The sequence below is a fragment of the Typopeltis vanoorti genome, chromosome 19 (assembly GCF_054136105.1).
Source record: "Typopeltis vanoorti isolate ZY-2024b chromosome 19, IOZ_Tvanoo_1.0, whole genome shotgun sequence".
Lineage (NCBI taxonomy): Eukaryota > Metazoa > Arthropoda > Arachnida > Uropygi > Thelyphonidae > Typopeltis > Typopeltis vanoorti.
The window spans coordinates 45,708,436-45,731,839 of record NC_143567.1 but is presented as its reverse complement, the minus strand read 5'-3'; the positions used below and the strand labels follow the sequence as shown (position 1 = coordinate 45,731,839).

Sequence of the window (23,404 nt, the reverse complement as noted above, 5' to 3'; positions counted from 1 at the left end):
TACATGTAGTGCAACTCGTGGTAAAGGTGGATAAGCTCTGATCACTATTCTTAATATTTACCCCTAATGCAAAGCATATATCCTGGAGATGTATGATGCTATGTATTAAAGGCAAGGGGCTACTACCTAGACTGCTTTTGACCTTTTGAATAAGTGAAACGGCTCTAAAAATAAGACTATCTCGAGAGATCACCCAACTCCACATTGTTCCACTCAATGACAAGCTCACCCTGTCACCGAGAAGAACTTCTCAGCATTGGCTCTACCCAGTGGCAGGCTCACCCCACCACCAAGCAGAGCCATAATCTCAGCGGTGATCCCACTCAGAGATAGGCAAAAACCTGTTCCCAAGCAGAGCCTCTCAGAACCCAAGTCTCACCCAAGTCTCTATTTATTATACCCAAGGTAAAATACTTTCTACATCCTCTAAATCAGTTTGTCAACACGAATCTTGCTGGTCTTTCAAAATTACTTAAGTGTATAATACTTGTCATTATAGTGGATTGAGAAACATTGCTCTAAGCAGCATTATTTAAACAGTACATAATGAGTGGTGGGGTCAGAGAGCAATCGAGTAGGTGGATTCCCTGGAAGTGTCATGTAATAATAATAATATATCATAAATCAACTTAGTACAGTAATAAAATGGATTTTTCATTTCATTATGTGCTTTTTGCCTCTTTAAATAGCCTATGATTTGAGCAAACTGATGCATTGTATCATTGAGAAATTAAAGAGTAATCACAAATGCAACTATATTCAGTAATCAATTGGAGGGGGGTTAGAAGGTGGGTATTGAAATATGATCAGACTGAATTTGTAGTGGTTTAGATATCTGGATTAATCTTAGTTGTGTAAAATAGTATTGGCATATTACATCATAGTGTGGTTTTAAAAATTGAGACTTTCTTCTCTAGGGTAATGTAGCAAATGAAGTGGAAACAGAGCAGATTGTGTTTGATTCTTCTGTATCTTCTTTTACTGATGGACATTATACATCTTTTGTGCAATTAAGAGGCTCCATCCCTTCTCAGTGGTCTCAAGATATTTCTAAAATGGTTCCTAAACCATCCATAATACGTAAGTTTGTTTTTAATATTTCAGGATATGTAAAGTGAATAGTACATAATATAGCTAGTTATCATAGAAATGGGTTGTATAACAACCCAGTAGAAGGAATGTCTTTTAACATAACATTGTTCAGTAATTATTTGTTATAATTTCTGTGGTGCAGGTGTTGACCCGCAGATAAACAGAATATAGCTTAAAACTTAATTTTTTACAACTTTGTAAATTATTATACTGTAATATTTATTCTTTTCCCTCCTAACGTTGTGGTTTATGATCTTAATCTTGACTTATTCCCTCATATAATTTCCTTAGCCTAATTTCAATAAAAGTTCTTTGCTCGATGCATCAAGTTAATATACTATAATTCCTATGCAGTCTCAATATTTAATCTGGGCTGTTAAACTTTCTTAAGATTAGTGCATGTGGATTGAAGACAAAGGGATTGCCATTGGATACCGCAATTCCTTTGTTTCAGTACTGGTGCCAGTTCTTTTTCAGACTCAGAAAATTTCTATTATACTGCATCACCCTAAATCCTAGACTATTGAACAATGCAAAATCAAGGAACTAGAACTCAGTTTAGTACACTGTCTAATATCTCTTAAACACTTTCGTTAAATTCTAAATTCATCAAATAACTAAGATTCATTTCACAGTCGTAGCCTCCCTTATATTTTACCTCCCCGCCTTGGTTCTAACTTAATGAGCGGTGCATTAGAAAGGAAATCAGGCAAGACATCAATTAATACTAAAGAAAAACATTTAATTACAAAATCAGAAAATTTACACTTTATGAACAAACTCTGACATAGAATTGTACTAACTTTATGGAATGAGTATACTCAACTAAAATTTCTAATTCTTCCGTAATATGTTAAAACATTATTTCAAGTAGGAAATTCTATCAAAGGTCAATTATACATTTTACACATAACAATGCTAAAGGTCATTCATTTAACAATAATAAAATTATCTCAATGAGCTTCCACACAATTCCTTCATCTAAAACTTAAAGTTCCTCTCTTTCCTTTAGCATAATCTCTAAAGTCCTTTTATTAATCGAAACATTATAAACCTAAAGTCCTTTTCACAGTTACAGGTTGTTCTCCTCAACACAATTATATAACAGATCAAAATAAAATTCTACATTACCAAAGGCTGGGGAATTATTCGACCTTCACATACATCTTGACAGAACTTCGTTTCCTTGATCCTTCTCTTAATTGATTTCATCTGCACTATTCGACTGATGGACTCGGACTAGACACATCTCCGCCACAAGGTAAATCTGACTTGCCGCTCTCAGGTTGACTTGCTCTGCATGGCGTATCAATCTCCATGGTGATCAGGAACTCCGCTCCGCTGGGCTACTCATTTACCGGCGAATTTGCCATAGACACTTCAGCGTGCTCCAACGACCTCTATCTCGATGACCGCTCCAATTCAGGGGGAAGGGAAAAAAAGCCACGAACTAGCGCCGATACGCTTTTTAAATCATGCACGCGATGTTTTCTCCCTATGTCATCCTGCTCTCTCACTTTTCCCACGACACCTTACTTTTTCCAGCACCTAGTGCCACACTCTCCCCTAGCGTGCTTTACAGAGGGAACCCGCTTGCACTTCCTACTTGGTGCACGTGTTTAGTTTCAGGCCCTCACTATCTAATCCGATTATTTTTCTCCCGGCAGTACACAAGTATTTGCACAAAATCCACATAGTTTAAACATTAGAAAATTTACAATAATTATTGACAACATGATGCACAGACAAGTTTTACATAAATTACTAATGTTGCTTATAAATTACAATTAGCTTTATTTCTTCTGATATACCAATATTGGTCCCGGGAATGTTATTGCATGTTAAATCTGAATGAAGCATAAATGGAATTAATTTCTGTTTCATTCAGAATTTAACAATACTATGAGGGTAGTCTTGAAAAGTTCTCAGCCTTATCAAAATACAAATTTATGATTTCAAAATTATTTTTATTTTTCAACATAATCTCCATTAAGACATTTATTCCAGCGATGCTCCAGTGCAATTATCCCGTCCCTGTAGTGGTTCTCAGTAAGATCTGCAAAATACCCCTCTACAGCTGCAATCATCTCTTGATTCGAAGAAAAATACTGACCAGCGAGGAAGAGTTTTAGTTTTGGGAAAAGATAGAAGTCAGAAGGAGCCAAATCTGGGGAATATGGTGGATGGTCCAACAATTCGTAGCGCAGATCCCTTAATTTTCCCATTGCCAAAACACCTTTGTGGGCAGGTGCTTTGTCCTGATGAAAGATGATTTTTTTCTTCTGCAAACCGGGTCTTTTCTCACGAATTTTTTAATCTAATCTGGTTAAAAGATCGGAATAATATTCCCCGATTATTGTTTTACCCTTTTCAAGATAATTAATAAACAAAATGGGTTTAGTATCCCAAAACACCGATGCCATGACCTTTCCTGCTTGATAGAACCAACTTTGTCTTCTTTGACGCTGAACAACCGGCTTCTGTCCACTGTTTTCACTACTATTTGGATTCTGGTGGGTAATGGTGAATCCAAGTCTCAGCCATAGTAATAAATTGATGCACAAAATCAGTTTTATTCTTTGTTCATAACAAAGAGCAAAACCTAGCTCTTAAAACGCTCCAAGCACTGTTCAGAAATGTACTCGAATGAAAATTTGAGTACGTTTTTGATCTGCTGTGAGCAAGCAAGGCACCCATCTTGCACCAAGCTTTTTCATTTGCAATTCTTCGTGTAAAATATATCTTATATGTTCTTTTGGAATGTGTATGGACTTAGCAGTTTCACGCACTTTGACTCACCGATCATCCAATACCATATCATGCACTTGATCAGTGATTTCTGGTGTTGTTACACTTTTTGGATATTCTTCACATGGATCAACTTCAAGGCTGCTACGGCCATGTTTAAACTCAGCAGCCCATTTCTTAATTGTCAAAAACAAAGGAGAAGAGTGCCCATAAACTTTTACGAACTTCGAATGAATTTCTTTTGGCATTAAACCTTCTTTTACAAAGAAATTTAGAACTGCACAATACTCAATTTTATCCATTTCAAGGGATACAGACAACACTTTTGCTTCAGACAGCTGTATAAAAAAAAACTACTTGATAGAATGACTTGCAATTTCACACGGCTTATGACATATGTACGAACTGGAAAAAAAATAATCTTGCCAATAGTGTTGTCATCTATGGTCGAGGCCAAGAACTTTGCAGACCACCCTTGTATATAAAAAAAAAATTTAATTCATTTTTAAAAATAATATCAAGACTCTGTAATGTTGCTATGGAGAAAGCTTGAAGGAATGTCTATTACAGAGTTTGGTGGATAAGAAGAAAAGAGGTGATATGATAGACGTTTAAATTAGTGAGGGGATTTTATTAGATTATTACAAAGGGAATTGTATAAAAATATATAAATATATAAAAAGAGTAGAAGGTGGGAGGGAAAGAACCAGAGGCCATCCCTAGAAGTAATATAAAAGTGCAGTGAAGAAGGGTGCGAATAATATATTTTTTATATAGAGAATTGTGGGTGAATGGAAAACATTACTAGAATATGTTGTTAATGTAGGGAGCATTAAGAATTTTAAAATTGAGCATGAAAAATGTATTGTTAGTTGAATTAACCTTCCATGATGAGTGCTGAATCCATGGAGGATGGTTAGCCAAGTTAGCATATTCAGTCAAAAGGCTGAAGGTTCGAATCCTGCCATGGGCATGGATGGTTGTGATTGTCTGTGAAAATACTAGTGTGGTGGAGACAGAGAGTTGTAAAGTAGGTGCCCTCCCTCTATGAGTCTTTGGACTCCCTGGAGGTGTCACATAATAATAATAATATGTTATGAACTAAGCAAGAGCAGTACATTTAATGAACTAATACAACCATTTTAGCTAACTAGGTGCAGTAGGGAAAGACAAAATTAAATATGTAAATAGAATTAGCAAGATTGTAATTAAGCATAATAGAATTTCCTCCTCCATCCTCTGAGAATCACATTCGAAAGGTTCAAAACTTATAACACATTAGTACCATTTCCTGCCAGAAACCCTGCTCTAATGACCGTTTCACAGTAGACAATAACATTAATAGGATATTATGTATCCCACTGTCACAGTGTATCTTATGAACACTCAGCATTTCCTACAATATATATCTTTAACCTCCCTACACTGGCTGAAGTGGATGAAATACTCAGACCACCTTAGGATAAGGATTTTTCATCATTCAAAGCATGAGTGGCATTCTGCCTTTTATCATGCCAGTTACCCTTGTTTGTTTGTTGTTAAACTTAACAGTGATTGTGGAGCTTATAGAGATGATATCATAGCTCCGCCAGCCTTGCTGGCCGAGTGGTTAGCGTATCCGCTCTCCCTCCAAAAGGCTGCGGGTTCAAATCCCACCGTGGGCATGTATGTTTGTGATTGTCTGTGGAAATGCTAGTGGTGGTGATTAGCGGTAGATAGTGTTGGTGTAGTTGCGGTCAGTTGGTGATTTGAGTTGGTGAAGACAGAGTCATAGAGCAGGTGCCCTCCCTCGATGAGTCTATGGACTCCCTGGAGGTGTCAAATAATAATAATAATAATAATTTTTATAGCTATGATATCTTCTCTATAGGGTCCACAATAACTGTTGACTTTAACAACAGAGGAGGGTAATTGGCATGATAAAAGGCAGAAAGGCAGTGAAGATAACATAGTTATAAGAATTTCAGCTATGATATCTTATTTATGGTATTATTTATTTTTTAAGCATTTCATTTCGAATGCTCTGATTTTTTGCATTTCTTTCTGATTGAGTGTCTACATCTCAGCTCCATACATTGCAGTAGGTATAATGATGGTTTTATAGAGTTTTAGTTTGACGCTTTTTGAAATTATTATTATTATCATCATCATCTGAGACCTCCAGGGAGTCAAGGACTCATCGAGGGAGACTATAAATCTCCCAAACCAACTATCGTACCTTCTGTTAAGTTCATTCACACTAGATGCACTGGCTACCCCTAAGGGCAAATTATTCCACTCACTCACTCACTGCTCTCTGGGAGAAAAACCTAGCTCTTAATCGTTTCTTGACTGAGAACAACCTTAACTTCCGTGGATGCCCCCATATTCTCTCCCCACCTTCCATATAATGAAAAATTTCATCAGTTGATATCCTATAACACCCATTCAAAAGTTTATAGACCTCTATCATATCACTCCTCTTTCTCCTGTTAACCAAAGTCTGCAATCCATATACTCGCGATCTGTCCTCATAATCTAAATCCCATAATCCATATATAATCTGTGTAACTCTTCTTTGCACCCTTTCCACAGCTTCTTTATCCCTTTGGAACCTGGGAGACCAAATCTGTGCACAGTAATCCAGGTGTGGTCTTATCAAAGCCTTATAAAGAAGCAAAATGACTTCCTTATCCTTACATGTCAAGGTTCGCTTCAACATCGCAATTATAATCTGAGTTGTATTTGCAACTTTTGCTCTGTGACCTTTGAACTTTTAATTCCTATCCACTAATACGCCAAGATCCCTTGTCTCTTCACTTTCTTGTAGCATAACCCTGCTAATATAATATGCCGCTGGAACTCTAATCATGACAAAGTGCATAATTTTACACTTACTAACATTAAACTGACAGCCATTTTCGTTTGTCCAAATTTCCAGTCTATTCAAATTATTTTGTAATTGCGGAATATCAGTAGCATCCCTGATTGCCCTGCCTATCTTTGCATCATCAGCAAATAATTTCACATCTGATGTTATATCCTACCTGATGTCGCTAATGTTTAGATTGAACTATAATGACCAAGGACTGAACCATGAGGTACACCACTGGTCACCTTTGATGATCTAGTTTCCTGACTCTCTGCATTAGGTCTCATACCAAGAAGTAATTTCTCCAGGCTTCTGATGCCAAATGAATTCAAGTATAAGCCATTTATACAAGTCTTTTCTGTCATCAAACACATCCCACACATCTAAAAACTCACATCCATATCTTCTATACAGTGTGTGTGCATGAAATCATTTGCTTCATCGCCCTCCTTCTTAACTCAGTACTGTCATATCTGGGTAGTAATCCTACAATTTTTACTCTCTCACATTTCTTTCTCGCTCCTTCCAACAGACCTTTCATGTATTCTCTCATACTATATTTGTCACTACTGGTGGCTCCCTTGGCAAGCGTAAATTTTAAAATTGAGTCACCATACCATATCACCTCTCTTTTCTTAGATTTTAAAATTGACTTACCTTGTTGTTATTAATATTTTTATTGCCAAGTTCAGTATTTTCCTTCCTGTTCTTGTTCTGATCCTTTTTCTTATCCTCTCTAATTTTAGTCAAACGTTTTTCCATCTTTTCCAATTCCCTGGTCGATTTTCTAATAATTTCTTTTAATCGAGATATTTCTAACATCAACTTATCCTCAGATAAATTATCATCATTACTAACTTCCTGTCTACAATTTTCCTCCAAATCAGTCTATAACTTGTCAAGACTCCAACATTATTAGATCTTATATTTCTATCATCTAAGGCACTTTGTATCGTATCAATCCATCTATATCTTGGTCTTCCTCTGGGTCGTTTTCCTGCCAGCCTGGTGGAGAACACTTGTTTTGCTAATTTTTCCTCTCCCATTCTGTTTAAGTGTCCATACCATCTTAGATTAGCTGAGATAACACATTCCTGGATGCTGACAATGTCAAGGTCTTTCCTAATATCCTCGTTTTTATTATGATATTGCCATTGATGCCATCTGTTCACGCCTCTAATCTTTCTCAGGACTCTCATATCTGTGGTCTCTAGTCTTTGGTCAAGTGTTTTACTTCTGATCCAGCTCTCAGATCCATACGTTAAAACTGGTTTGAACACGGTCTTGTATACAGCTAATTTTTTAGTGTGTTCCGACTAATTTCTCTCTTATTCCATATGAATTTATTCAATTGACTTCCTACCATACCAGCTTTGTTGATTGTGTTGTCTATTTCCATATTTAATTTACCATCTTCACTAAAAATCGTGCCTAAATAGCTGAAATTTTTTACTTGTTCCACAGGTTCTCCATTCACAACGCAGTTGACATTTTCAATGATTCTGCCTATTTTTATTGTCTTTATCTTGTTATTGCTGACCTTCATACCATGTCTATTACAACAGTTATTCAATTTAGTCAGAGAATCTTGCAGATTTGTAGCAGATTTATTTAAAAGTATAACATCATCTGCATAAAGCAAAGAGCTGACATTAACATCTCCAATTTTGATATCAGGTTTAATACCACTTTTCTTCATAATATGATCCATATAGATAATGAATAAAAGAGGAGGTAATTTACATCCTTGTCTCACACCAGATTTAACATTAAACCATCTTCCTGTACTTCCTTCAATCCTAACTGCTGATTTATAACTCAAATAAAGACTAAGTATTGCTTGATATAATGCCCCATTGACACCATATAACTGTAGTGTATTATTGAATTATTAATAAATCAACAAAAATCACAAATCTTTCAGGAGCTCTCTAACAGCATGCCTTTTCACCTAATAGTCTCAATAGCCTCCATATGTTGTTTAATTTATTTATATTAGACCATCCTTTAAGTCTGTGTTGTTGAAGTTGTTAGTAATGAGATGCCAAGATATATAAACTGCTTTACTTGCTCAAGTATATGATTTTCTAAGTTTATTGAAATGTTTTCCTCATCTCTTCCTATTTTCATTGTTTTAATTTTGCTTAGACTGATTTACATTCCAAAAGTTTTGCATTCTTCATTTAAAATTTTTAGTGCTTTAGATTCCTCAATTATTAAAAGAACACATAAGACCACAGTAATAACTTTTAATTAATAAGGTACAGATATTTCATACCAAAACTAATAGTACATCTTCAGTGTTACAAACAGTTATAGGAATGGAATACAAGTAACGAACATTCAGTGGATCACCTATTAAAATACATTGTTGCCGTGAGCTAGGAAATGATAGAAAATAATAATTAATTAATATTTAAGATAATTGATTTTTTTAATGATTACATAAAATGAAAATCTCCCAGATCTTCGAGAGAGAGACAGTCATTTCAATTTAAATTTGGTCGGTGTAAAATAGCTTCACAACTTTCTTTAAAAAGGCGTTCATATTTGAACTTGCATCTATGGAGGAGAATAGCTTTATCCCACTGGATATTATGGGTAGTGTTAATACTGTGTTGTGCTAGATCAGAATTCTGAGGTTTGTTGTATTCAATATAATGTTCTTTAATTCTTTTTTCCACAGAACGGCCAGTCTGTCCAAAATAAGAAACATCGCATTCACATGGTATTTGGTAAATGCCAGACAAAGATAGAGATGACAGTTTATCTTTTGTAGAAGGCAATAAGGAAGAAATTTTGTTGATAGGAATATATGTGGGAATCAATTGGTATTTTTTAAAATTCTACATATAGGTTCTGAGATTCCTGGAATGTAAGGGATTGGAACTCTGCGGACTGTTGAAGAAACCTTAGGTATTGGAACATAAGGTTCAATTATCTGTTGGATTTGATTAGGGTGGTAATTATTCGATTCCATTAACTTTTTAATGATTGAAAGTTCTTGTGGTAAGATTTCTGGAGAAGAGCAAACTTTATGTGCTCTATTAATTAGAGATTTAAGATTGCCAAATTTTTGAGATGTGTGGTGAGCAGACATTTTATGAATGTATCTGCCAGTAAATATGGGCTTTCGAAAGATGCTTGTAGATAAGGTACCAGAAGAAGTTCGAGTAAGGAGGATGTCCAAAAATGGTATAAAGTACCAGAATTTTCTTTTTCCATGGTGAATTGGATACAAGGGTGAAGGCTATTTATCTGTTGTAGAAAGCTCATCTTCAGTATGTGACCAAATGGCAAAAACATCTTGAACATAACGATACCAAAGACATGGTTGAGGATGAATGGATGAAAACATAGTGTCTTCGAATTGTTTCAAAAAATAGTTAGCCAAAGGTGGAGACAGAGGGCTACCCATGGCAGTACCTTCAACTTGTTTGTAGATCTTGTTTTTCCAACTAAAATAATCTGAATGGATAACAAATTCGAAAATCTTTGTGATATCTGGAGGGTAATCTTCATATAATAATTTGACTGTGTCGGTTAATGGAATATTGGTAAACAGACACAGTGTCGAAACTGACTAGCAACTTTTAGACTCTTTGATTTTTATATCCTTGATTTTTTCAAGTAAATCTGTTGTATTTTTTATGTAGGATCTGGAATGTCCAGTGAGCGCACTTAAAGAACATGACAAGACTTTTGCAATTCGATAAGTAGGAGAATCAATGCAATTCATGATAGGTCGTACTGGATAGCCTTCTTTATGGATTTTTGGGAGACCATATAGACAGGGAGTTTTCCAAAGTAGGTGCATAATTTATCCATGTAATTTGGGTCCCAACTGATAATCTCCTCCATAGATGCAGGTTCAAACATGAACGCCTTTTTAAAGAAAGTTATGAAGCTATTTTACACCGACCAAATTTAAATCAAAATGACTGTCTTTCTCTCTCAAAGATCTGGGAGAATTTTATTTTATGTAATCATTATAAAACCAATTATCTTAAAGATTAATTAATTATTATTTTCTATCATTTCCTAGCACGTGGCAACAATGCATTTTAGTAGGTGATCTACCAAATGTTCGTTACTTGTATTCAATTCCTATAACTGTTTGTAATACTGAAGTACTATTATAAACTAATGTAATATTAGTTTTAGTATGAAATATCTGTACCTTATTAATTAAAAGTTATTACTGTGGTCTCACGTGTTCTTTTAATAATTATATTATGCCACAGGTACCTCTAAAAATTAGATTCCACAAGAATAATAATATCGTGCGTATTTAATGTGTTTGATATTTGTGCTATTTATTTGTATACCAGGTTCTTCAGCTGTGGATTTGCATATTTCTTCAAGATAGTAAATAAACTTGGACCTTGCATAACTCATTTAAATAATTATTTCAAGAAAATAATTATCTCTTATAAAGATTTTTGTGAACAAAAAAAAACTGAATAGTCATCTAATCATAATTAGGCAACATTACCAAAAAAAACATATATATATTTTCTAGCATTTCTTTTTCTAGGTTGATACAAGATTTACATGGGACAATTGATAGCACCCATTTTCTATATACATTGATGCCATTTTTTTCCTCACATAAAAAGAACATATATTTTAGAATAGAAGTCTTATTTTGTCCTGGCATTAATAATAAACTATAATTATATTATAAAAAGACTTGAACTATAAAAATATATGCTATGTGTTTATTGTACATCTCTATTTAAAATTACAGTCTCACAGCATATACAGTAAGGAACTATGTGCTTTAGGCTGCTTAGTAGCACTAACTTATCATGAAACAGTTATTTTATGAAATAATTGTTTCATGGAAGTAATTTTGTTTTCAAAAATCTTTATTTTTGAAAACAAATATAAAAGAATATAAAAACTTTAAAAGAATATAAAAACTGAATGGTCATCTAACCGTAATTAGGCAATATGAAAAAAAAAGGGGGGGGGTTGACATTCTGTCAGCATTAAATTCTCATTCTTCACTTTCTATCTACTATACACAGTCTTTGAGCAGGATTAGATTTACGTACTGCTTCACAGACAAGTAGTAATCCCCCCCCCCCTCTTCTTCTTCTGCGAGCACTAATGCACTATTTTTCCATTAAGTTAGGGTCTTCTTCTTCATGTAGCTTCCTCAGTGAGAGGGTACAGCACCATGTCCTTCCAGTTTTCTCTGTTGATGGCTTTCTTTTTTTGTTTCTGCATATCCATGTGATCCTGTCCATGATCTTATATCTTCGAACAATGTCCTTCGTTTTTTACCTCTTGATCCTTTTCCCATAATTTTTCCTTCTAAAACTGTTAGTATCCTCTGTCCTGCAAAACCTCTCAGTACATGTCCTGCCAATCTCATCTTGCTCTGGATCATTTCCTGTAAAGGAGAGCTCTGAAAATATCATGGACAGATTACACAACAAATAAATGACACAGAGAATGAGAACACAGAGATCTTTATTACAGGAAATGAACCAGAGCAAGATGAGATTGGCAGGACATGTGCTGAGAGGTTTTGCAGGACAGAGGATATTAACAGTTTTAGAAGGAAAAATTATGGGAAAGGATCAAGAGGTAAAAGATGAAGGACATGGTTTGAAGATATGAGATCATGGACAGGATCATATGGCTATGCAGAAAAAAAAAAAGTTCCCATTCCTCTTCTGAAGCCTTTCTGTTGTTCACTCAATTCACCGATTAACTCTCTTTCAATTTCTTTGTTAACAATGGTTAAAATAATTTTAGATGCATGGGATATTAGGCTCACAGTTCTGTAATCCTCACAATTTTGTGCATTATTTTTCTTTGGAATTGGTATGCAGATAGATGTTGTAAAAACTTCAGGTAATTCTATTGTTTTATAGATTTCCTGAATGGATTCCACTAATTAGTTGTTATTATAGTCAGTCAAAGCTTTCAATAGCTCAGCCGGGATATTATCTCACCCAGGGGATTTATTATTAGAAAGATTCTTAATTATGTGGTGTATCTCCTTTCTTGTCAGTAGAGTGGTATCTGTTGCTACATTTAACTTAAGGTGTCGTGAATCATCTATCATGTTATCATCATCATAGAGATCTGATAAGTACTCCACCCATCTCCCATTTATCTTTTCCTTATCAATGATTATGTTCCCATCTTTGTCCTTGATGTTTTAGCATATGTACATTTTGTTTTTCCATTAAGTTCTTTCACTTTCAGGAATGCTCTGGTTTTGTTCTTATTTTGTAATTCTTCTATCTTAGTGCACTGCCTATTTATCCAGTTTTACCTTTGCAGGTACTACTACTACTACCATATAGAATTGTCTTTCTTTTTGTGGACACTAGCCTTCTTCTAAATGTTGAATTCTTTCTTTCACAAGTACTGCATGCAAAACAAAGTTTGGTCTCAATGCCTTTACTTGTTAGTGGAACCTTAGGCCTCACCACAGAATTTCTTATCAGACCAACACATCCTTTTCTTTTTTCAGTGAAGAACATAATAAATATTAGTTATAACTTTAACGTCTTTAACTACCCATCTGAGATTACTTAAGGAGAAAAGCTAGATAACTGGGAGGAAACCTCTACAATGTGCCATTTTAATAAATGGGGAAAGGCAGATTCTAACCTAATGTCCAGTCCTTGCCTTCTCATGATGCACCTCATTAGTAGGTAGCTAACGGATACAGAAGGAATGAGAATGAGCTGATAGTTTTAGATTTAGTCAAATAAATTATATTCTTATTAGCTTAGACCTGAACACCCCTTGTGGGTACATATCAATAAATTGATGATGATGATATATATATATATATATATATATATAGCCACATTACATGATAAGAGCGGAAGAAAATCACCTAGTTTCTAACTCTCGAAAGTTAATCGGCATGCTAACTAACAAATAGGACTTGACATTTGTATTTGTGACCTAGCATATTTATATAACATAGTAAATATATTAAATCAGTCAGATCAGAACAAATAACTACTGTCATTTGATAGTGCATACGTTGGATTAAGTGCCCAACTGGCATTGGGAGTGGGCGGACATCCTCCAGCACACACACACACCACATCTGACCACAAAATTCCTTTTTTTTTTTTTTTCAATTTTTACCACTCAAATTTGGAATCTTTGAAAACTTGACTTGATATCTGATTATATTTGTAGGCTTTCAGTTTTGCTGTCTGCCTGTTGTTATATTACTGAACTATTCCAAGTTTTCAAATCAGAGCTTTGAATATTCTAATATTAATCCAAGAATAATATTAGTTATTGTTCAGACACTTTACTTAAATTTCTTAAATTATCCATCTCAAATGATTCGTTTAAGAAATAGTCTACACTACACTGCTATACCAGAATAGGTAGAAGATTGGAAAAGAAAGAGAGAAGAAATCCATTAACACAGGATTTGAACATCTGTAGATCATAATTTTTAAGTAAAGAGAGATTGCTTAGCAGAATGTGATTAGAGAGAATGGGTGAATGGATAAGTGACAAAGTTTTCTGCATTTGAAGTTGGCTGGAATTGTTGGCATCTGAGTGTTGTATGTTTTAACATATTTAGAGGAAAGCAGAGGAATTCCAGATCTTTGATGATCAGTTATAGAAATTTTATCACAAATGTTAGGCTGAATGTCCTGATAACAATCAAGTAATTTGACTTTTTTTAATTTTTTTATTAAACTTTGATGCTATAATATGGTTGTGGCATCAACTAACCTAATCAGTGATCTCTGAGCAGAATTTGGAATTTTTATGGACACCATTTCAGGTGTGGGAATGTCATCCTGTAGGTTACATAAGTATTTAAGTTCTATAAAATCAGCTGTTTTTATATTATTATTGTTTTTTTTTTTTTTTTTTAAGAACTAAATTTAAGTTTTTTATAAACCTTTATTTTCATGTTTTGGAATTTTTTTAATAATTGAAAGCTTCCATATATTATGATTATACAGTATTATAAATGAAGTTTTTTGGGTTTTTTTAACACAATTATTTTGGAGTGTGGTGTGAACATGTATAATTTTTTTCCTACAGTGGGTGTGTCTGATCCATATTGCTTTGGAGCTGGACGACATTTCAACCAATTGCTGAAACGATATGGATCTCCAACTGTGGTACTGAATTTAGTAAAACGAAGAGAACAGAAAAAGCATGAAAGCATTTTGAGTGAAGAATTTTCAAATGATTTGGTCTACCTTAATCAGTTTCTTGCTTCTGAACATCAGATCATTAACATTGGTCTTGATATGGCACATATTAATAAAATGTGAGTTTCCCCCCTTTCTTTCTTAATTTTGTTGTTTTAGACATATTAAAACTGATCTAAATCAGTGTCTTTTAATTAAAGTATGACATGTTGATATTCCACATTATATTTTCACAGAGAGAATGATTTTAGCTGGTCACAGTTATTTTGGAATTAAGGCTGATGCTATGGTTCTCTAACAAAAAAACCCACCAATCAAAATGTTTTCAGATAATTGACAGTCTATAACATGCACTACAAAAGTTTGTTTCTTTATTCTTATGACAGCCATTTTGGCTTTATTTCACCCAGTAAATGGATTTCATCTTTAATCATATTTTTATATTTTTAGTAAAGAAGTCTTTACATTAATTCTTATTTTCATACTTCATGGTTCTTAAGTTTTAGATTTTTAGGCTTTTAATGAATTTTGACTCTTAATCTTTTTATATTTCTGTTTATTATTAACATTATATCATTCATTACTGAATTTATTTTATGCTCATATTGTATCTTTTATCATATTTTTATGCTTTTAGATTCTCTTACTTATATTTTAGATTTTAAATTTTTTAAAGTTTCAATGAAGTTTTATCTCACTGTTTTGCTTTTCATTAATATCATTCATTAACATCTACATTTTCGGCTTCTGAGTATTGTAATTGTCAAATACAGCAAAGGTAGGCAATAATACTGATATATGATCATTTCATTCATATTTTTAGTACTTTCTTAATTTAAAAAGAGCTATAGTCAGAAAACATGTTCTGATCCAAGGGTGCTCTATAAAAAATAAAGCTGTGCTTATCTCTGTCTGTGCTAAAATTAAAGCTGTGCTTTGTATTGAAGATTCCTGCTAAGCTGGTTTTTAATCCAGTGGTGCTTAAGCTATTAAAAGTGGCCTGTATGGTGACAACTGGCAATGAGGATTTTCGGAAAGCATTTAAGTTATATAGGGGGGGAGCAATATTCCAGAAGAGGAAAGTCACTAGTGGTGTGCCTCAGGGGTCTGTTTTAGGGGCCACTGATGTTTAACCTGTATGCTAATGATATTGGGGAAGATTTGGATGGAGATATTCAGTTGTTTGCAGATGATGCAAAGTTGGGACAAACTATGAGAAGTAGAGCAGATGTTCTGTCCTCACAAGAAGACTTGAATAGATTGAGTGAATGGCCATGGGAGTGGGGATCAATGTTGCAAAATGTAAGATTTTAAAATTTGGGAAACAAAGATGGGATGTAGAATTTATTGCTGGTGATGATATATTGTTGGAGATGGAAGAGATCTTGGGGTGTGGTGGATAAGGTTCTAAAATTTAGAGAACACATTGCCAAAATTGTAGGACAACACAACGAATTCTGGGAATAATGCGGAGGACACCGACTTGTAGAAGTAAGGAGATTCTTGTTCCACTGTATAAGGCCACATATGGACTACTGTGCACAGAGTTGGTCACCTGGTTTATAAACGGATGAACAGATGTTGGAAAGGATCCAGAGGCAATTGACTAAAGTAGTTCCTGATCTCTGGAATGTGTTGAATATGAGGAAAAGTTGAGCAGATGCAGATTACAGAGTCTGGATAGGAGGAAGAGGAGCGATATAATCCTATAACAACCCCTTACCAAGTTGGTAAGGGGTTGTTATAGGATTAACACTGAAGCGATTTTCATAAAATGGTGAGAATTTGGGGGGGGGTGCAGAAGTCATTGTTAGAAGTTGTGTAAGGAGGATGTGAGCAAGCAATTTGGAAGCAGGTTTTTTTGCATGGAGAGTTGTGAATGATTGGAATGCATTCCCTGAGAGTGTGGTACCTGCAGAGAAGTTGAATGTGTTTAAGGCAAGGTATGATGAGCTGTGTGTATGACAAAGGGACCTCCTCGAATCTTTGACTCCATGAGGTTTTAGAATAATAATAATAAAAACTTCAATATCACTATCTGTTTTCATAAATGTAAAATATAGTTCTTTCTTTTAAGGTTACACGGTGATCAGCACTCATATTTGTAAATTTAGGGACACAAAAACACACGTGTTGAACAGATTATTTTATTAATTACTAATAAAATAAAACTTGATGTTTTGACCCCTATATCGAGGTCATCATCAGAATACAACTGTATAAGGAACCAAGCTACATGCTCATGCCCTGTATACCAGTAAACTAAATCTACATAGTTAATAAATCCTTTTTCTAGCCTGACCTCTAGTGATAAAAAAAAAATTAAAAAAAATAAAAATAAAATAAAATAAATTAATTAAAAAATATATATATAAATATATATATATATTATAAATAAATAAATACAACTACAATAAACTGCTAAAGTCCTCATGTATTAATATTCTTCTGGATAGTTCTGATTGTTATAAAATGATTTCTTTCAGTTGCTGTTGAATGTTCCAAACACTTCACCAGGTTGTCTTCTTGTAGTGGGATTTTTCAAAGGCTAGTTTAGGTTGTTATACAGGTTGTAGATGGGTCCTCCACATTCTTGAAATCGTTAGGCCATCATTTTTGTTGAAATTTGGGTTGTGTTTGAGCATTTCACATGACTCTTTAAATTTTCTCTCAAACCAGGTTTTGGTGCGGTGTAGGGATGTGGTATTTTTCCAGTCAATTCTGTGGTATGTTTGGAGTGTGTGGTCAGAAAGGCCAGTTTTTCCAAAATGGAGGTATTTAATGTGTCATTTGTGTTCGTTTTGTCTGATTGGGATGGTTCGCCCTGTTTCCCCTATGTATATGGTATGTTACATGTGCATTGTATTTTGTATACCCCTGGATGTGCTAGGTGTGGAAGAGGATCTCTAGAAGAACTGAGTAGGTGTCTTAACTTATTTGGGGGTTTAAAGGTGGTTTTAATGTTGTATTTGCGAAGTGTTCTGTCTACTTTTTCCAAAATGCCTCTAACATAAGGAATGGCAATAGCATTCTTGAAATCTTTTTTGTTCTTACTGGTATCTTTATGGAGGATCTTGTGAATAGTTTTTTTACTGTATCCATTTTTGATAAATGTTTGGTTGATGATCTTGTATTCCTGGTTTAGAGCCTGTTCATTAGAACAAATAGTTAGGGCTCTGTGTTTAAGGGTGCTTATGACACCTAGTTTTTGTGTTGGGTGGTGGTAAGAATTTTTGTGTATATATTGGCCTGTGTGTGTAGGTTTGCGGTAAACTGAGAAGGAGAGACAGCCACAGCCAGAGGGAAGACGTGTGGCAAGTGTGTCTAGGAAGAGAGTTGTTTTTTTCCATTTCAGTGGTGAGTTGGATACGTTTTCAATGTATGTCCTTTTAGACCGTACAACATACATTGAAAAAATGAACCAATTAATATCAGACCACAACACCTACCAAATGGAACTACAACCCCACAAAACATAACAAAAAGAAAACAACTGAATTAATCAAATCCGTCCACACATGGCCCGAAGAAACAACAAAAAAATTAATACCTCAGTATGCCCGTGCACCCAGAATTTATGGCCTGCCAAAAATACACAAACCAAGCACACCGCTTCGTCTGATTGTTGAAGGAATTGACAGCCCAAATTATCACTTAGCCATAAAATTAGCTGCCACACTCAAGGAATTGGTAGGTCAGTCCCCTTCCTACATAAAAAATACACAACATTTCATTAATAAAATTAAAAACATTACACTCAACGACCAAGATTTATTAGTCAGCTTTGACATAACTTCCCTTTTCACCAATGTCCCGATCAATGACACAATCTTGCTCCTACAGAACATATTTCCACAGACATCATGGCCCTCTTTGCCCACGTACTCCACTCCGGATATTTCGTGTGGCAAAACAATTTTTACCTTCAAAAAGAAGGTACAGCCATGGGCTCACCACTTTCTCCCCCAATAGCTAACTTTTATATGGAAGACTTTGAACAACGTGCTCTAGAGACAGCATGTCTAAAGCCCAAAATTTGGCTCAGATATGTCGACAATATTTTCGCCATTTGGCCCCATGGCCATGAAGCTCTAAATACATTCCTTAGCCACCTAAACAAACAACACAAACGTATTCAATTCAATATTGAAATGGAAAAAAACAACTCTCTTCCTTTCCTAGACACACTTGTCACACATCTTCCCTCTGGCTGTCTCTCCGTTTCAGTTTACTGCAAACCTACACACACAGGCCAATACATACACAAAAATTCTTACCACTACCCAACACAAAAACTAGGTGTCATAAGCACCCTTAAACACAGAGCCCTAACTATTTGTTCTAATGAACAGGCTCTAAACCAGGAATACAAGATCATCAACCAAACATTTATCAAAAATGGATACAATAAAAAAAACTATTCACAAGATCCTCCATAAAGATACCAGTAAGAACAAAAAAGATTTCAAGAATGTTATTGCCATTCCTTATGTTAGAGGCATTTCGGAAAAAATAGACAGAACACTTCGCAAATACAAAACCACCTTTAAACCCCCAAATAAGTTAAGACACCTACTCAGTTCTTCTAAAGATCCTCTTCCACACCTAGCACACCCAGGAGTATACAAAATACAATGCACATGTAACATACCATACATAGGGGAAACAGGGCGAACTATCCCAATCAGACAAGATGAACACAAACGACACATTAAATACCTCCATTTTGGTAAAACCATCCTTTCTGACCACGCACTCCAAACATACCACAGAATTGACTGGAAAAATACCACATTCCTACACTGCACCTAAACCTGGTGAGATAAAATTTAAAGAGTCATGTGAAATGCTCAAACACAACCCAAATCTCAACAAAAATGACAGCCTAACGATTTCAAGAATGTGGAAGACCCATCTACAACCTGTATAACAACCTAAACTAGCTAGAAAAATCCCACTACAAGAAGACAACCTGGTGAAGTGTTTGGAACATTCAACAGCAACTGAAAGAAATCATTTTATAACAATCAGAACTATCCAGAAGAATATTAATACATGAAGACTTTAGAAGTTTATTGTAGTTGTATTTATTTATTTATAATATATATATATATTTATATATATATTTTTTAATTAATTTATTTTATTTTATTTTTTTTTTTATCACTAGAGGTCAGGCTAGGAAAAAGGATTTATTAACTACATAGATTTAGTTTACCGGTATACAGGGCGTGAGCATGTAGCTTGGTTCCTTATACAGTTGTATTCTTCCGATGATGACCTCGATATAGGAGTCGAAACGTCAAGTTTTCTTTTATTAGTAATTAATAAAATAATCTGTTCAACACATGTTTTTGTGTCCCTAAATTTACAAATATGAGTGTAAAATATAGTGATATGTGCGTGATGGTGTAAGGAGTGTTTTAGTGGTACAGAATAGTTTTGTTTTTTTAGACTGTTTTTTTTATTGAACTACGATGAATGAAAAAGGGCATTTTCTTGTCATGAGATGCTACTTATGGAATTTGAATTCTGTGATGAAGGACCTATTCTTGTGAAGTGCATGTGATAGACTGGAATAATGTGTCAAGGGAAACATTATTTGGAAGCAAATATTGCAGACAGAACTAAATACAGTCTTTCATGAAGAATTGAATGTTAATTTCCTATAAAACTTTACAGCATTCTATGTCAGAAGTACATAGAATGCTGTAATAATGAGGGGAAGTGATATAACAGTACATAATGATAAAATATCTATAAATGTATTAAAAATGCTCTCTATATAACATAAAATAAAATTAAAACAACATATAAAGAAGTAAAAATAATCTGAGAAATTAAATAATGAACTCTTTTTTTTTTTTTTTTTGACTATCCCATCATCATAAAATTCCTGCTATGTACCCTCAAGGAGTGTACAGGATATGATAGTACTACATCAAAAATTTACATCATTACTAACTTCCTATGTACAATTTTCCTCCAAATCAGTCTGTTATTTGTCAAGACTCCATCATTACCAGATCTTATATTTCTATCGTCTAAGGCAGTTTGTACAGTATCAATCCACCTATATCTTGGTCTTCCTCTGGGTCGTTTTCCTCCCAACTTGGCAGAGAACACTTGTTTTACTAATCTTTCCTCGCCCATTCTATTTCAGTGACCATACCACCAGAGATTAGCTCTGCTAATGCATTCCTCGATGCTGACAATGTCAAGTTCTTTCCAAATATTCTCATTTTTAATATGATATTGCCATTGATGCCATCTGTTCACGCTTCTAATCTTTCTCAGGACTCTCATATCTGCAATCTCTAGTCTTTGGTCAAGTGTTTTACTTCTGTCCCAGCTCTCAGATCCATAAGTTAAAACTGGTTTGAACACTGTCTTGTATACAGCTAATTTAGTGTTCCAATTAATTTCTCTCTTATTCCACATGAATTTATTCAGTTGAATTCCTTCTATACCAGCCTTGTTGATTCTGTTGTCTATTTCCATATTTAATTTACCATCTTCACTAAAAATCATGCCTAAGTAGCTGAAATGTTTTATTTGTTCCACAGGTTCTCCATTCACAACACAGTTGACATTTTCAATGATTCTGCCTATTTTCATTGTCTTTGTCTTTTTATTGCTGACCTTCATACCATATCTATTACAACAGTTATTCAATTTAGTCAGAGAATCTTGCAGACTTGTAGCAGATTTATTTAGAAGTGTAACATTGTCCGCATAAAGCAAACAGCTGACATTAACATCTCCAATTTTGATATCATGTTTAATACCATTTTCCTTCATACTGTGATCCATATAGATAATGAATAACAGAGGGGATAATGTACATCCTTGTCTCACACCAGGTTTAACATTAAACCATCTTCCTGTACTTCCTTCAATTCTAATTGCTGACTTACAACTCAAATAAAGTCCAAGTATTGCTTGATATAATGTCCCATTGACACAACATAACTGTAGCATATTGAATAGCTTCTCTCTTGGCACCTTGTCATATGTCTTTTCCACATCGACAAAACTTAAATACAGATCTTTGATATATTCCCAAGATTTATCAACTATTTTGTCGTAAAGTGAAGATCTGATCCTGACAGCCTCTATTTGACCTGAATCCAGCATGTTCTTCACCAAGCTTTTTCTTCCACAATTCTTCTCAACCGTTTCTAAAGTACACTTGCATATATCTTACCAGGAACACTCAATAGGGATATACCTCTGTAATTCTCACATTCAGTTTTATTTCCCTTTTTATATATAGGGAATTCGTCCCTCTGTCCAGGCATTTTGAACTATGCAGTGCAGCCACTGTAAGACTTTTATACCACCATACTTCAATATTTCTGGTTGAATATCATCTACTCCTGCTGCCTTTCCACATTTCAAGCCTTTGATGGCTTTTTCTACTTCAAGTATGGATATGTATTCCTGACTATATGCCTGGTCAGTGTTTTTTATCACTGTGCTGTCATCGCTGCTTGTTTCATTTAGCAAATTTTCAAAGTAATTACTCCATACTTCAAGGATATCTTTTTCTCCCATTTTCATTTCATCTTTATCATCTCTAACTCCTTTTACAGCACTCTTTCCTCCATTCCTAAGCGTCTTCAACAACCTCCAGAATATTTTGCCACCTTCTTGATATTTATTTTCTATGTTCTTGCCAATCTATGTTCTTGCCAAAGTCCTCCCATGACTTTTGTTTAGCTAGTTTTACACACTGTTTAGCTTTCTTACATTTGTCTCTGAATTCTCTAAGAGCAAAAGCTGACTTATTTGCCAGGAATGTTTGTTATGCTTTCTTGTTTTCCTTCACTGCCTCTTTAACTTCCATTTGTCCACCATGGAGTTCTAACATGGAGTTCTCCAAGGTTTGGTTCCTGTTCTCAAACTCTTTCATTTTTCCTTCAATAATCTTTGTGTATTTTAGTCTACAGTTCACATCTGAGAGCTGCTCAACTTTTATTCGCTTTAAAACTTTCTTACATGTCATTATTTTCAATATGAAACTCAATTTTATCCTGCTCAAGACTAAATAGTGATCACTTCCAATTTCAAATCCTCTATACACTCTGGTGTCCTTCACCAGGAAGAAAACATTACTATCAACAATAACATAGTCAATGAGACTTTTCTTATTCCTTGCCTGTTCTCTCCATGTGAATTTGTGCACATTTTTATGTTGGAACATGGTGTTAGTAATAACCAGTCCATGTCCTGAGCAACAGGTATTTGCCATTATTATTAGCTCTGCTCTTTTCTCCAAATTTTCCAAAAACATTTTTGTATGTCTGACAATCACTTCCTACTCTGCTATTTAGATCCCCAACAAGGACCAACTTTTCCTTTTTCATTGTGTCAGTTGCTTTTTCTAAAACCTCAAAAAATTCCTCCACTTCTACCTTAGTAGAACCTTTTGTGGGACCATAAGCACAAATAAGTCTCATTGTCCAGTTCCCCATTCTGATATTTGCCCAAATCACTCTACTTGACACTGCCTGCCATTCAAGAAGATGAGCCTTGTATTTTG

The 23,404-nt window shown here is 34.6% G+C and overlaps 1 protein-coding gene across 1 annotated transcript in view; it reads left to right on the top strand.

Annotated features, from left to right (window-relative positions):
* The window catches only part of FIG4 (polyphosphoinositide phosphatase FIG4), a 362,814-nt gene that overhangs the window by 145,306 nt on the left and 194,104 nt on the right, over positions 1–23,404 (top strand). Inside the window, exons 11-12 of the mRNA XM_090408874.1 lie at positions 918–1,080; positions 14,747–14,978. Of these exons, the coding sequence (XP_090265000.1) occupies positions 918–1,080; positions 14,747–14,978 (395 nt within the window). The remainder of the gene's footprint in view (positions 1–917; positions 1,081–14,746; positions 14,979–23,404) is intronic.